Source organism: Haliaeetus albicilla, chromosome 27 (genome assembly GCF_947461875.1).
Source record: "Haliaeetus albicilla chromosome 27, bHalAlb1.1, whole genome shotgun sequence".
Classification (NCBI taxonomy): domain Eukaryota; kingdom Metazoa; phylum Chordata; class Aves; order Accipitriformes; family Accipitridae; genus Haliaeetus; species Haliaeetus albicilla.
The window spans coordinates 3,540,013-3,554,815 of NC_091509.1; the positions used below are offsets into that span (position 1 = coordinate 3,540,013).

The 14,803-nt window shown below is 45.9% G+C and overlaps 1 protein-coding gene across 5 annotated transcripts in view; it reads left to right on the plus strand.

Moving 5' to 3' along the window:
- The window catches only part of FBXW11 (F-box and WD repeat domain containing 11), a 77,901-nt gene extending 69,380 nt beyond the window's left edge, over window positions 1-8,521 (plus strand). For all 5 annotated transcript variants that reach the window (XM_069772804.1, XM_069772802.1, XM_069772803.1 and 2 more), the window contains 3 exons: window positions 558-636; window positions 2,190-2,378; window positions 5,971-8,521. In XM_069772804.1, coding sequence (XP_069628905.1) covers window positions 558-636; window positions 2,190-2,351 — 241 coding nt within the window. In that variant the 3' untranslated portion in view covers window positions 2,352-2,378; window positions 5,971-8,521. The remainder of the gene's footprint in view (window positions 1-557; window positions 637-2,189; window positions 2,379-5,970) is intronic.
- The last annotated feature ends 6,282 nt before the right edge of the window (window positions 8,522-14,803 follow it).

The following is a 14,803-nucleotide window of genomic DNA, read 5'->3' on the forward strand; positions in this document are numbered from 1 at the left end:
GCCCCACTGTTAGTGCTTCTGACTTGCTCAGTATTTTCATTGTGTAGTGGATTCACAACAGCTTACATCCATGTCCAAATTCTCCATTTCTTTCTCTGCCTGATTTGTATTTCAAGTGAACAGTTACTGAAAACAATTCTTGAACTGTGTTTGTCTCTAGCCTTTTATTTGGGTTTAGTGTGTCACTGGGGTTGGCAGTTCCAGCTTAATTCCCACTGGAACTTTGCACCTCATCAGTAGTGCTGTGAGTTTTTGAGATCTTCTGCAGTTCCAAAATGGCTTGTGCATACACAGTCAATTTGTCTTTCATGTAACCAACCCACTTGGCCCATCACAAAGACATCACTGTATTTGCTGCTAAAAAGAAATACAAAACTATCTGTGTTTTATGAGATCTAGCATTAGTATTATGGTGAAGATAGATTCTAACATTTTGCTTGATCCTAATGAACTAGCTGTAGGGGAATTCTGGCGTGCTTTCCATTGCTTTAGATGTTTCTTCTATGCTTATACTTGAAACAGTGCTTTCATAACGACCTTCTTATTTTACTTTATAGCAAAATTAAAGTTTGGGACTTGCAAGCTGCTCTTGACCCTCGTGCCCCAGCAAGTACATTATGCTTGCGTACATTAGTGGTATGTAAAATTAATTTACTTGGGTTTATCTGAAATCTTTTATTTGTAAGTGAGAGGCATTTTATTACATTACAGTGGGATAGGTAAGAAACTCAGGATGTTTTATAAAGCCTAGGCTGCTGCTTATTCTAAGAATAAAGAAAAATTTATATATTGTTATATCCTGAATGATTTGGATCTGAGCTTAAAAGAAAGATCAAGTTTTTCTAGTTTGAGATTCTCGGATACTCTTAAAAAAAAAAGAAAGATCAGTGTGACACAGTATCAAATCATTCTAGTTATTGGTGTGTTTCCCAAATGTCATTGTAGGACTGGCTTTAAATTGCCTCTTATTAAAAAGGGGGGAGAAATCTTGTGAGCCTTTCCCAAACCTTTCTCCTAACCCTTCAATTTGGAAGGAAGAGACATGAAGAGGGAAGGGAGGTTGATTTGAACGGGTTATGACAGGAATTCTAATCACTGCAGAGGACTATCAGATTTAAGGCTGTTGCTTAAGTTATATTTTTCCTTTGTAATGAGTGTTTTGGTTTATGACAGTAGATTTAATTGAAAATAAATTAGGGAAATGGGTTCATAGCTCTGTTCACTGAAATGTGCCTGAAATTTTACTTCAGGAGTCAGTTTGACAAGCTAGTAGCAAGCCAAAGTTATTGTCTGTATGTGATAGTAACTGGCTTATTCAGCATGTGCTTGGCCTTTCCAACACCTAAAGAAGTGCTTACATGGCCAGAAATGCTTCTCATTTTTCTTTCTTTTCAGTAGTCTTTGCACAGAGACGAGATTTAACTATTCTTTTATTCCATATGAATGCAGTGTATTTAGTTTTATTGAAGAAGTTGATTCTTCCCCTTCTGTGGGTATACTGTAGCTCAGGTTATAGTTTGGAGATCAATGTGATAGCTTCAGTTAGTTCTCCAATAAAAGTAGTGTACTCCTTTTTAAATTTATTAAAAATGGATAAGCTGGACAAAGAGGAGAACCTTTTCTAGGCCTCTTAGTGCCATTTTGAGATTTCTTGGATGAGCTGATGGAGCATGTACTCCTCCACCTCCCTTTCTTACAGCAGCATTTGAACACAGTCATCTTGACTAGTAAGCAAACCATAATGGTCCTTTCAGCAGCGTGCCCTAGATGAAGCTGTGATGTGGTGTATTAGGGCTATACAAAAACAGAGTTAGCAGCAGTGTTGAATGCAAATGTTACGTAAGAGAAGGAGCCCTGGCAGATTGTCAGTGCCAGCCAATCTTCTAAATTGCTGCTGCTTGATTGATAGGCTGCTTTTGTCTTTAATAATCTCGGTCTCTATGGCTGGCACCTCCAGGGGAGGCTTGGGGTTTACAAGCACTGGATTTGGAAGCTGTGTGTTTTGCTGAAAAAAGCTTACATACAAAACCAGCTTTTCTTAAACCTGAGTGTAATTATAACTAAGGGTTTCTTGACCATCACACTCGAGTTTGAATACACCGATCTGTGTCTGGATACACATGTGAGTACAAAAGTAATGAAATGTTACCCTCTTCTTGCCTTGCTAACTGATTTCGTATTACTCACAGGAACATTCAGGACGTGTCTTTAGACTCCAGTTTGATGAATTTCAGATCATTAGTAGTTCCCATGACGATACTATTCTGATTTGGGATTTCTTAAATGTGCCACCCAGTGCCCAGAACGAGACCCGCTCTCCATCTAGAACATACACTTACATCTCCAGATAACAGTCTGCACTTTACTACCCTCAGAAGGTAAGCCTCCCTCTTTTTATTGGATGTATAATAAATATCTGAAATTATCACCCTGCCTGCAGGCTGGCTTAGTCAAAACAACAAACTGATGTTTTCCTTAAGAAAATAAAACCTATTTATGCCACTTCTTTCACTGTCTAGTCTTTGTATGGTCATGCTTCAGCTTATAAAACTTGTCATGTTATCTTACCCCTTTCTGTAATCCCTCCTGTTTATAATTGGGTACTTCAGGTATTTTATGGAAAGTTATTACGTATTCACAACATTCTTGGAAGCTGAGGAGATGTGGTGTATTGCACAGGTATTCCAGATATCCTGTGAAGTCAGAGCCTTTCAGAGTTCTTGATGCATCTGCTCACTATGTGAAGCTTTGTAATGAGCATTGTAATACACCTCTAGTAAACTGAACATGTGTATGATCTTTGGACAAATGCTCCTCAGAAATGAGCAGTTCTGTGATAAGCATAAATAGTAGGGAAAGCTTTCAGAACTAAAAATTACATTGTGTTAGGCAGCCTGACAACTCAGAGCTGTCAGAAACGGTGCAGATGAACTTTTCCTCTTGTGTTTCCATTTTTCTGCAAGTCAGCTTCATTTAGTTCTCGAAGCACGGCGGGTAAAAGCTCTGCTGTAGATCTGTTTGTTAGGACAGTGGACTCTTTTCCTTATGTCATCTATATTGCTGCCAACAATTGCACTTCAAACTATAAATAGCTGTGAATGCTGAGACTTGGAAAGATAGAAATTGCCTTACCAAAGCAGAGCAGTCACCCCTTTCTCCAGTGCTGCATCTCTGCCAGTGCTGAGACTGGATGCTTCCAAGGAAGTGGAGACACCACAGCAAGAGGAGTTAGGACTAATATTGCCCCAACAGGAAGGATTTATTTTATTTGAAGTAGATAATTAATAGTTTCCTTAAACATTGTGGGAAAAGCTTTCCCTGGCTTCATGTAAGCATGGATTTTCGTTACCTATCTGTATATGTTTATCCCTGCTGTGGCAATGAATTCCTTGGGTTTTTCCACTCCTCCTGTAGGATCTCTGCTTCTGGCTAGGAAATACCTTCCTTTGTGAAGACACACTTTGCTTCTTTGAGATGCTGGTTCTTAAAAATTAGTTTTCTTTCACCTGTGAGCATTCCTCAGGAAAGTGTTGGCTGCCTTTCCTGCTTACTGAACTCCAACTAATTTTAAAAAAACCACAAGATAATGTCCTCTCTGGATATGACACTTGGATCTGTTGGTTCATTAGGTTTCACAGAGAGTCAAAGCAAAAGTCTGGCCATTGCTAGACTGAGTTTCCTGTCTTTCTGAACCTGTTATTACTTCAATAAAATTAGGCCCATGATTAAGGAAGAAGTCTTATGCTATGATGATGAGTTAGTGTGCAGAATCAGCAGTTAATGGAATTTTCCCTTAAAACCACATTTTAAGAACACTGCTGCAAGGGTAGTTTAGTACAACTCATGGACTTCCTTATCCTGCCTGCAGTAGGAGGACAACAGAAATCTGAAAAGGCTAAACTGCTAACCTTAATGTTTGTCCAGAGTGGGGAAGTGGTTAAAAGACACAACTTTCTTGGGAGATAAATCCTGAAACTACCCAAAGAGCTGGCTCCTCCAGCGCTGCTTACCTGTGACTTCCACTTCAGAATGATTTTGTTTGATCCAGGATGACATACTTGCATCCTTGTTGTGGAAAGCTTGATGCTGTCACTGATGGCAATGTCCCTAGAGACTTTGTCCTGCTCCTTTTGAGACAGAGATGCTGCCATTGGCTTCTGTGCCACCTGGGTCCATACCTAGGTGAACTTCTGCTGTGGAAACTCCAAGACTTGTTGCAGTTGAATGGTTTTCCCTCTCTATTGAAAACTTTTTCCTCCTTTCAGAATAATTCTTTTTCTTTTTTCTTTCCTTTTTTTTTTTTTCCTTCCCCCTTGCCTTTTCAGGCAGATAGAATGGGCTGCGTGAGAAGACGACAATAGTTTTAGGAACAATCTCCATCTGTCTTCCAGTTACTACACCAGTGCTTTCTTCTGTTAACTTAGAAGATAATTGGAGATTGACTTTTTTTTTTTTAATTAAGTTACAGCAGTATATTTGGCAGGCTTCTTTTACTAGTTTTGATTCGTGGAAAAGCTATACACAGTGTGTCTTAAGCATAAAAGAAATTAGGAGTTGAATAAAACTTCTATCAATTTGCTTGACCAGCAATATGCTGGTGTCGTACTTTCCTCTCTTGCCACATGTGGCCCACAAGACCCACTGTCATTGAGATTTGTCAGTGAAATATCAAATGCCTTTGGCAGTGTGTTCTTCCATTCAAATTCTGCACACTTGACAGTTTTGCACAGCTTGTGTCTGACTTATCCTGTGACAGACAACTAAAACCATGCCGACCTCCATATCCTGGAAGTTGTTGGTGTTGGTAATGACAGTCCCTTAATAATTACTTCCTATATAGGAGAGATGCTGTGATGTCACTTTTTGACAGGTTTGTCTGACTTCAGAATCCAAAAAACATAAAGCTACATAAAATTATGGTCAAACAGCTAATATTTCATTATGACATTTAATGAAACAGTTTTATATGCTTTCAAACATTATAGTTTTCTGAATTTTGAAACAGCCCCGTACACATTTTTACAAGGCTTGCAGTGTTATGCCTCTTCAAAGCGGATCATTTTTGACAGTCCTGGCAGTTGGCTGCGAGAGTTTTATTGCTTTCTGTTGAATTCCTGTTGTTTATTGTAACATGATAAAAATTGTTACCATATGATAGTCTAATATTCTTACATTAAGCAGTAGGCATTGGGCTGGGGGAAGGGAAGTCAAGGGGAAGTGCCTAAAGATGTTTTAACCTTTCATGTGAATTCCTTATCAGAAGAGGGCAGTTCTCCGTAGTCCCTAAAAATGGTTTGGGGAAGTGGCAGGTAATATCAAAGTTCAGATTTAATTACATTAAGAACTTGCACTGGCTCCAAGCTAATGATGGAGTCGTGTGGCTGGAAAAGGTAACCGAAATACAAAATTACTTGAGTTTTTTGTCGAGTTTTCTTGAAAAATCATGTATTAAAGCAACTGAACTTGCATCCTGTGCAGAACTTGCTCCTCTGCATTGTGGAGAAGAAAGGAAAATTTTCTCGCAGTTGTATGTAGGTCACTGTTTCAGTAAATAGCATTCAGCATTTAGCAAGACTAGCTGGTGGCTCACCTGCTGGTCCACAAGAGGGTTTTTGATTCTTACTACATCTAAGAAAACTGCTAACCTCTAGGTGACCCCCAAGGACTAGTGCTGTTGAGAATCTTGCTCTTACTTAACTGAATTCAGAGCATATTCTGCAACAAAGGCAGTGTCCTGTGGAGGTGCATCTCTCCTTGAAGGAAGGACTTCCAGCACAGAGGGAAGTATTTAACGGCAAGCACCCCCTTAATGGGTTGCGTAAGGGTTGCAGTCCTTGCAGGTATTTTGCCGTTTTACTTTCAGCCTGGAGTGCAAAAGATGGCGTGGGCCTAACCTCCTCTGGATGTCTCCAAATGTTGTTTTTTGATTTGTATCTTCTGTCAGTTCAGCTTGTCTTTTGTCTTTTTCAGGGTTTCACAGTCTTGAACTACTGGATTTTTGGCTACTACATGCCTGAAGATGTTGATTGACAGCTAAAGTCAGAATTGGTTCTAGATGCTGTGTAGATGCAAAGCAGCACAATTCTATATCTAAATTTCTTAATCTTTCCTGCTCTCAGTGGTCGTCTTTGAATTTACTACAAATTCACTGACTTCGAGTAGATGAATTTCAGAAGCCTATCCTTCCCTGCAGTGAGAAATCCAAAGCTTCACATGTAAATTGTCCGTAGAAACTGAACTCTGATGGCTTGTTTTTCAGAAATAAATCGGAAGTCAAGAAAGGACTTGGCCTAATTTATATTGCTTTGCACTTTTGTCTGACTTTAAACAAAAAACATTCTCCAATGAAATTTGGGTGCCAAACACATGCCCAGAATGTACAGAGCTTTGCTTTCAAAGTCACCATTGTCCTTTAGACTTTACTCTCATGACAGATTCAGAGCCTGTTTTGTTTGATAGGAGTGTACGTTGGACTCTTAGAAATATTTCTGAATTGCTCAGTAATATTTTTGGATTACAGTTTACTTGTTTCTGCACCAATAATTTCTTTTAAATTAAAGATTACCTGTAATTCAGGCTAGGTTATCTAAACTAGTTGTATAGCACTGTCTTTTCCTTTAAACTGTGCTCTGTACTACAGCCGTCCTACGCTTCCTAATGTTTGGTATAGTAAAACCTTTCCATGTGTGCTTGCCTCATTTCAAATACTGTATAAGCATGTAGATATGATGTACATAACAGTGTAACCTCCAGGTGCTAGGAGTCAGGATTTCCTGACACTACACGAAATGTGGTAGCACTTGGCAGCAGGATATTCTAACTACTGGCACTGTAGGGGTTAATATGAGTTACCTAGACATTTTCTTTGCAAAAGGAGGTTTTCAGTATTCATTAGGATTTTTTTTAATGGGAACTACATATTTTAAAATGTAATTTCTAAACTTTTTAAAAATTAAAAAATGTTTAATTTATGTTCTGTATCTTATATTTTTGTGCCGCAGTATTTACAGATGTCTTTTAACACCAGTAGGTCCTCACAAATGCCTACTGATGTCCTTCTTTAGCATTAGTTTGGCTGCTCAATGGAGAAGATGCCATGGGCCAAAGCTAAATTTATTTATGTTTGATTTGTAACACTTCCTTACGGTGGAGTGGAGGTCCCTTCAAGTCAATGCTGTGGTTACCATGCTGATTACCATGCTAATTACCATGCTAGTTTTCTTTTCCATAGCTATCAGCTGTGACCATGTTGTGATGTCCTGGTCATGGTTCCTCTTCGTTAGCATGCTTTTTTTAGGAAGTCTTGGTAGTTTCTTCTTATGTTGTCATAGTCTCCCCTCTAATTTATGTGGTCATATAAATGCTACTGCATTTTTCTGATGTCAGAGTAAGACATGGATAAATGCAAACGTGAATATTTTATTTGCATTACTCATGTGTGACTACGCCTGTCAGTGGCTTTTCTTCAGTGCTTCAGTCAAGCTCAGCGTGAAATCTGCCTGTTTTCCTGGGGAAGACGCGTGCTGGCACAGAAATGTATTGTCATTCCTTTGATCCTTTGTACGTCGTGTATTTTTTGTCCTCTGGCAGCACTTTCTTGGGTTTGCATTTTTCCCTTGTACAATCAGAAAGGTATGGGGACGTCCAATTGCTGAGGGATCGCTCCCACGTTACCGGCGGGACAGCCGTGGTTAGACGCATTGTTTCTGTGTCAGGCGAATTCAGAGAAAGCGTACGTCAAGGCGTTACCGAACCGTTACAGAAGTGCGACTTAAGGTTTTCTCCTCTTCACCCTTCACATTGAGAGAGGTGTTGGGATCAGTGTTTAAGTTAAACTCCCATTTACGTGTTACTACAACAATATTTATTTCATCGAGATGACCGAATGTGATGAAGTACAGAAGATTAAAAACATGCTCCTAAGCGTCTGTAAGATCATTTTTTGGTAAGCTTGACAGTAGTTCGTGAAAGTGTCTTATTTTACCCTTCTCATCTAATAGCTTTAATATTAAACTGTTTAAAAAGAAAAATCTGTTGCAGCCCTGAAGAAAAAGGTATTTGTTTCCGAAGAGTGGAGTCCTTTTTTTAAATGCATGTGTAAGATTTAAATTCATGTTTTTCCTTGGGAGATAATGGTATTTGAACATGCAGTCTAAACTTCTTTGTGCTTTGTGTAACATAGCAGTGGACTTTTGTGATTGGCACCCAAGGAACTTGACTCCTGGGATTAATGGTAGTGATCCTGGCTGCACTCTGGACTTTGTTTTGCTAACCATAATTGAGCAACTGTACATTACTGCTATATTAATGTTTCAAAGCACTGGGATAGTCTAATTCTAACTTGTAATTATGTTTGCCAATTATCTGTTTGGAAAGTTGGTGTATGAACAGCTTCTTGAAACTGTTAAATTGTACAGATATGGTTCATGATCTAAAGCTTTGTACTGTGGAATGTGCTTAATAAAAAAAAGTTTGAACTTAATTTGTCAAATAAATGGATAAGTAATGTCATCTAACCAAACGTCGGTATTACGCATTGGTTAATGCAAGCTCAGCGCGCAGTTACGCTGACTCGGAGCTCATGTTGGTAAGAGTTCCTGTTGGGTGCTGGTGCCGGCAGCGCTGACCCAGCGGGTGCCTTTCCCCGCTCGTTCGGCAGCACCCGGTGTAAGGCACATGGCTACTGGGCCAAAGCATTTTGAGTCCAAAAGGGGTCTGCAGTGGCCCAGCTGTGTGCTTTGGCACAGGTCCGTGCAGTTCTGAGATGGTTTTTTACCCCGCCGTTTCTTACAGTGCGTACTCTGGGAGGATGCAGTGACTAACAGAGCTGAGGTAGTTCATCCATCTCAGAGGCGCTTAATTCCTCCACTTTGCCACAGCCCTTCCATGTCACGCATCAGCAGAGAAATCACAAGAAGAATTTTTTCTGACTTTATCAAGAATGCAGATAGAATTTTAAAAATATTACCCGTTTCTGTGGTTGCTAAAGCAATCTGTGTTCATGCCCTGAGCCCTGTGCAGATAAACGGTCTTCCAGTGCTGGCTCTGTCTCAAGAAGAACTTTTTCTTGGGTTTTTTTTAGCTCACTTGCAGTGACTAGCGAGAATAAGCAATTCAAAGTTCTCATTTTTGGCCTCTGTCCCCTGGTCTTCTGTCAATAGTTTTATTTGTGAATTGAGTTTGCTTTTAAACAGTTTGAGAAGCTGCTGCTGCATGGTTACTGAGTTGCTCCAGTTCATTTCTGAACGATCAGACCAGAAGTGATTGACGGTGCGGATCCTCTGCCGCACCCTCATGACGTGAACGTGGGGGGACTGGCCAGGATCTTGCTGGCTTGTCAAGGTCCAGGTATGAGGTCAGTGGGGGTGAAAATGTCTTGTTAAATCGTCGTGCTTCAGCCAACTTTGTATGCCCACCATGGGGCTCACCAGTGCTCTTCTCTTGAAAGTGTTTTTTGGTAAGGTGTTTGTTGGAAGCACTAGCCTGAAACGTTTTTAAAGGTGCTATAAACTCTGTGGTAAGAATCTGAGCAAAGTTCTGGCTAAGTATTGGCAAATTCAGTCTTCAGAATATCTCTCTAAATGTAGATTACTTTTTATTCTCCTTGGCCCGCTCTGACACTGGATAATAATTTTCAAAGCAACATCGCTGCTGCTCAGATTGTAGCTGCACTTTAGTGAGGGAGAGCAAGTAAAATCTCATCTATTTTCTGCTAGAAGTGCACTGTAAAAAGTGAAGCCCTGCCGAACCATTTAAAGGGGTTGTGAATGTCCTGCTGAATCTCATTATCCAAATAAGCCATAGAAGCTCTGTGATACATCTGCTAAAATCTGGAGTATAAACTTTGAGGTCAAACTTTAAAATTCCATCTCACCTGGGTGGCCTTTGGTTTTGGTTGTTTTGTTGGTTTTTTTCCCTTGCAGTTGTAGCCTATTTAACAGTCATCTCTTAATTCCCACCAGAGAACCTCCCTATGAAGTTGCGGAGGCACCTCTTGGCCGGGTGCTCCCACCCATCCCGGCGTGGTCTGGGGCCCCTTTTCCCTCTTCCCCCTCCCCAAAGGCTGGGAGCGGTACGCTGCCCCGGGCACCGTGGAACCCTGCTGCTGCCAAACGCCCCGAGAGCTGCGGGCAAGGAGGGCAGATGTGGGGAGCATCTCGCCCTGGTTAAGGAGAGGCCATGGGGTGTTCTCAGGTTGCAAGGTATGAGGTAGATTTGGCCATTAACTGTCGAGCGGGTTTTGGGGTTTACCCCGCTCGTTGCCTTGCCCCGCCGTACAGCAGCCCGTGGCTTCGCTCCGTGTCGTTACCTGGTGCTCTGGGGAGTGGGGAGCTGGGGGACCCCAGGCTGCTGTTGGTCCTCATTGCTGATCGCTTTTGGGAACCGGGCAATGGGAAAGGGTTTGTGCTGTGAAATGAGGTGATGGGGGGGTGTGTGTGTGTGAGGTCCCTCAGTGCCCTGTGTTGGGGGGGAGGGAGCTTCTCATCGGGAGCTGGGTCGCTGTCCTGGTTTGTGCTGTGTGGTAGTTTATCTTCTGGGCAGCCGTGGGTTTGCTTGCTTCAGCACAGCTGTGGGCAGTGTTTGTCAAGAAGGTAGGAGGGGACAAGTGCTCAACAGAGAATGACAAATTATTTTTTATGAGATTCTTTTAAAATTCATATCTGAAGGTACTCTGCAGTGGGCTGCGCTGTTATACTGGAGCTGTGACTTTCAGGCAAGGTTTGATGTCGGTGGCTCCCCTGGCTCTGGTTATCCCACCGGAGTACGGTTCTCCAGCCTCATCTGTCACCCAAAGAAGGCGGCTGCCCGTCCATCACTGTTAGGACGGGTTGCTATTGCATGTCCGCGCGTGCAGGGAAGTCGCTTTTGGCTTTTCCACCGTGTCAGCACTGCGAGGCAACAGCTTCACGACAAACCTGCTGCCTGGAGAAAGGCTCTTCTTAAACTGGATTCAGCTCAGCCCAGGCTGGCTGGCGAGGTTGGAGCTGTGTTTATGAGTTTAACTGGGTACAAATGCATTGCAGTCAAATTAATCGGTGGAAAGCGTGATGGAAGGAGGCAGTGGGATGGGTGCTTGTGGGCTGAGCAGATGTTTGGGCCGGATACTGCAAACTGTCCAGCCCTGAGCTTTCTCTTTGGTGCAGAGCTGAGTACTTCAGGTCCAAGTTTTTGCTTGACTTTGCTGAACCTCTCCTCTGCTGCAGCATGTTTTTTCTTCCCAGATGCGTGCTCTTCATTTACCTTTGCTTCTCACCATTTCCTGAAACCTTTTTTGTTTTGTTTTGGTTTTGGTTTTTTTTTTTTGTTTCTCTGAGCAACTGTGAGATGGACAAGACCAGAGCAGGGAGTGTGAGCAGAACTGCAGGGACTGTGGGAAGGAGGGTGGTGGGGCCCTTGGGAAAACTTGCAAAGACAGGATAGCTGGCAGGGACCGGGGTGCGCAGGGAGCACTTGGATGCAGAGGAGCGCCTTGCCTTCCCGTCCTGTGAGCCCAGTCATGTTTCTGCAGAGGCTGACTGTGCCAGACCTGCTGCGGTGGGGCAGGACCTGCCAGGGAGGGCAGCGGTTCCAGGGAATGGGGGTTTCGGTGTTTGCTCTTGCCTGGCTCGGCTGGAGAGGCTGCCCAGTGCAGTCCTGCAGCTCACGCAGGGCAGACACCAAACTTCTTTGCTAGGCTGGAACTGGGAGCTTTTAATCAGGCTTGTAATGTGGTATGAAGGTAACAGGCCTGTCCCAAAGCCTTTCCAGTTCCTGGTGTAAGCTGGAGAGTAAATGACATGTCTTTCTGGAACGGATCTTTCTGGCTACGTATGTATGGACGGCTCCTTAAGCTGCCCGCTTACAACAGGTAAGGTACGAGGTATCACCTCATCCTGAATAGCATAAGGATTGCCATAACAAAGTTTTGCTAACTAAATACTTTCTTAAAAATACCGTTACAGCTATTGTTTCCTCCAAGGTTAACTGTCTGCCAAGCTCTGCACCCCCTGTCCTGCTTACTGCCCGGAGCTCTGGTGCCCGCTCAGCCAGACCGAGTGACGGCTGAGCTGCTCTTCAGCTCCGGCCAGGGCTGCGAGCTCGGCCCGGCATCCACCTCCCCTCTCGAGATGTCTTGCTCCGTCTTGCCTCAGTGCCGTTGCTGGGGCTTTTATGCGATTGTCGGCAGCGAGGTGACTCTGGAAGCACTTGCCCAACTCTGAATAACCATTTTGAAGAGTCTGTCATCTCATGGGCTGAATTAAGCAAGCACCTGAAATGACTTGTTGGCCTTTCTTCCCGAAGCTTTACAGCAAGATGTGCAGGGAGCACTACAAAGCCTTCCTGTGCCAAAAGCATCAGCAGATCTTACCCCTCTGCCCTTCAGGGGATGAGCCTCTGGGGCTGTAAGTGCCCTGGTGAGAGCAAAACGATTTGGGTCAGGGTAGAGCAAACTTCCTTCAGTACACAGAGGTGAACCTCCCCTGGAGCCCTCCTGTGTGCGGGTGCAACGTCCTTCAAACCTGTCTGTAACCGCAAACTCCCCAGGCAGGGCTTTGGTGGCTGTTTTCTCACTCGTTCCTGCTTTTGAGCTCACGCTTTCATGGTTTTGCTGGTTTAAGTCCACTCCCTGGGTCGAGGGGCTGTGACTTTCAGAGCCATGGGGGTGGTATGGGGCAAGGCAGCCACACGGGCAGAGCTTGGGAGAGGTTGGAGGGACGGAGATGCTCGCCGTCACTCTCCCTGGCTTCCCAGGAAGGCAAAAGTAGGAGCTGAGCGCGGGGGTGATGTGCTCCTGGTCCTCCTCGCTACCGAGCAAGGCAACTGCTGAGTTTGAGGCCAGTCTGAGGGTTTTTCAGGTTTTGTAGCACCGTTTGCAGCAACGGAGGCTCAACTCTGTGAGCCGGCTGTGTGCCATGGCCAGGGCTGTGCCGCAGGCAGCGGGCTCTCTCCGTCCGGCCCAGCATCTGCTGCAGAAAGCCCTTCCCACCCTGCCTGGGGCTGCCCGCAGGCTGGCGCTGGGGCAGCGCAGACCCGTCCCTTCCCCGCTGCCGTGCTGGCCCCGAGCGTTGCTGCTGGCACCTGGGAAGGGTGCTGAGCACCGGTGCCCTTGTGTGAGTCTGCGCCTCCCTCGAAGCAGCTGGGGGCTGTGGGGAGGAGGGTTGGGGTGTGGGGCATCACGTAGGGATGCTCTGGCTCTGCCGTGGCTCTGCACCTCCAAACCCACCCTGGCCACGCATTGCAGAGGCCGTGTGCCATTGGGGGCTCCAGTTTTAATTACAGAGATGAGAAAATGACAGGTGATAGCTTAAAAGATAACAGCGACCCAGGTAGATACGGAAGAGGGCAGGTGCTGAGCAGAGCTGTTGGCGCCTCTGCCGAGGACAGGCAGCAGCGGGGGGATGCTGCGCTGAAACCCCAGCAAGCGGTACAGCGGGCTGTGGGGAGGAGTGAGAGGATGCGGTGGGCGTCCTCCAAAAGCCACAGCTCGAAGTAGCCCAGCTCCTAGAAGGAATCTCAGATCTGTCCCTTGTACAGGCCATCCGAGGAAAGTTTTAGAAATCGCTCTGGGGATCAGGTGGAAAGAGCCGTGGAGGTGCTCGGAGCAAGGGTAGCCAGCGTTGTGCTGGGGAAGGGGAAGGAGGTGGCAGCACGTGTCCCCTCCTACCCAGGCCCACAAACCAGAGCTGCTGGGGGCAAAACGTTGTTTTACGCTCAACCTCTTCATGACTGAGGCAGTGTGTTGGCTAGTAACTAGGACCTAAACAGGCCAGGGGGTGGCAACAGGAAGGCTGGTGCTGAGTACTTGCACGCTCGTGACACGCTCTGAGGGCCCAGGACGCTATAGGGGACCAGGACCTGTGACCGGCTGTTTGCAGCCCTCTGGTCCAGTGAAGTCTGTGGTGTCCCTGTGGTTTGAGCTGGTTTCCACGCGTGGGTGCTTCCTGCTGGCTGCACGGGGCCATTAATCGTGTCAGGGACCGCCTCGTCCTGGCCTCTTTCCCTGTCTCCGTGGCAGAAGCTCTGCTGCCTCTTTTCCAAGGGATGTCCCTTTTGTGTCCCCACGGGTGGGGGTTTTCCCTCTGTCCTTCTGAGCTCCTTCACCCCCCAAATCCACCCCGCCTGCGCCTCCACCATGCCCTCATCCCCAGCACCCTCTCGCGCTGCAAAATTGCAGGGCCCAGCCCTGCCAGGGTCTGCTGGGGATGGCGGCACGGCTGTGCATCTCTAGCGGCCACGGCTCGGAGGTGGTGGGTCCCCGCGCTTGGCACCCACCGCCTCACCTGGTCGGAGGGGTGGGTGCTGCCGGCCCTGCCCGCGCCCCTGCCCGCAGGAGGCGGCCGCTGCTCTCCCCTTCCACGAGCGGCTCAGCTGCAACACGGAGCCGCTGCGTGCACGAGTCAAGAGCCTCCGGGAGGATCGGAAACAGCAACTTCCCCTTCTGGAGAAGCGCGAGGGGTGTATATTTTTGGAGGTTTATTCTTGGTACTTGCTGGAAAGGCTCCACGAACAGCAGTGGCCGCATGTGCCAACGGGAGGAGAAGGTGGCTGGGGGGTGAGCGCCCGCTCCGGGCTGACGTTTTCCCTCTGGACGCGGAGAACAAGCTGCGAAAGGTTCCTGCTGCGTCTTTATGGATCCGCTGCGCAGGCGGCCATCGCTCGGCTCCGGCACGCTCGTGCGAGATGTGTCAGCGCAGGAACGGCGTCCCTGGCGGCTGGGCTGCCCCGGGCCAGGAACTGCCCCAGCCTCTGCTAGCCAGGGCGGTGAGGCAGCCCCTGGGTGGGTGGCCCCTTTTTTTATCTGGAGACGGCTCTCGGGCTCAAG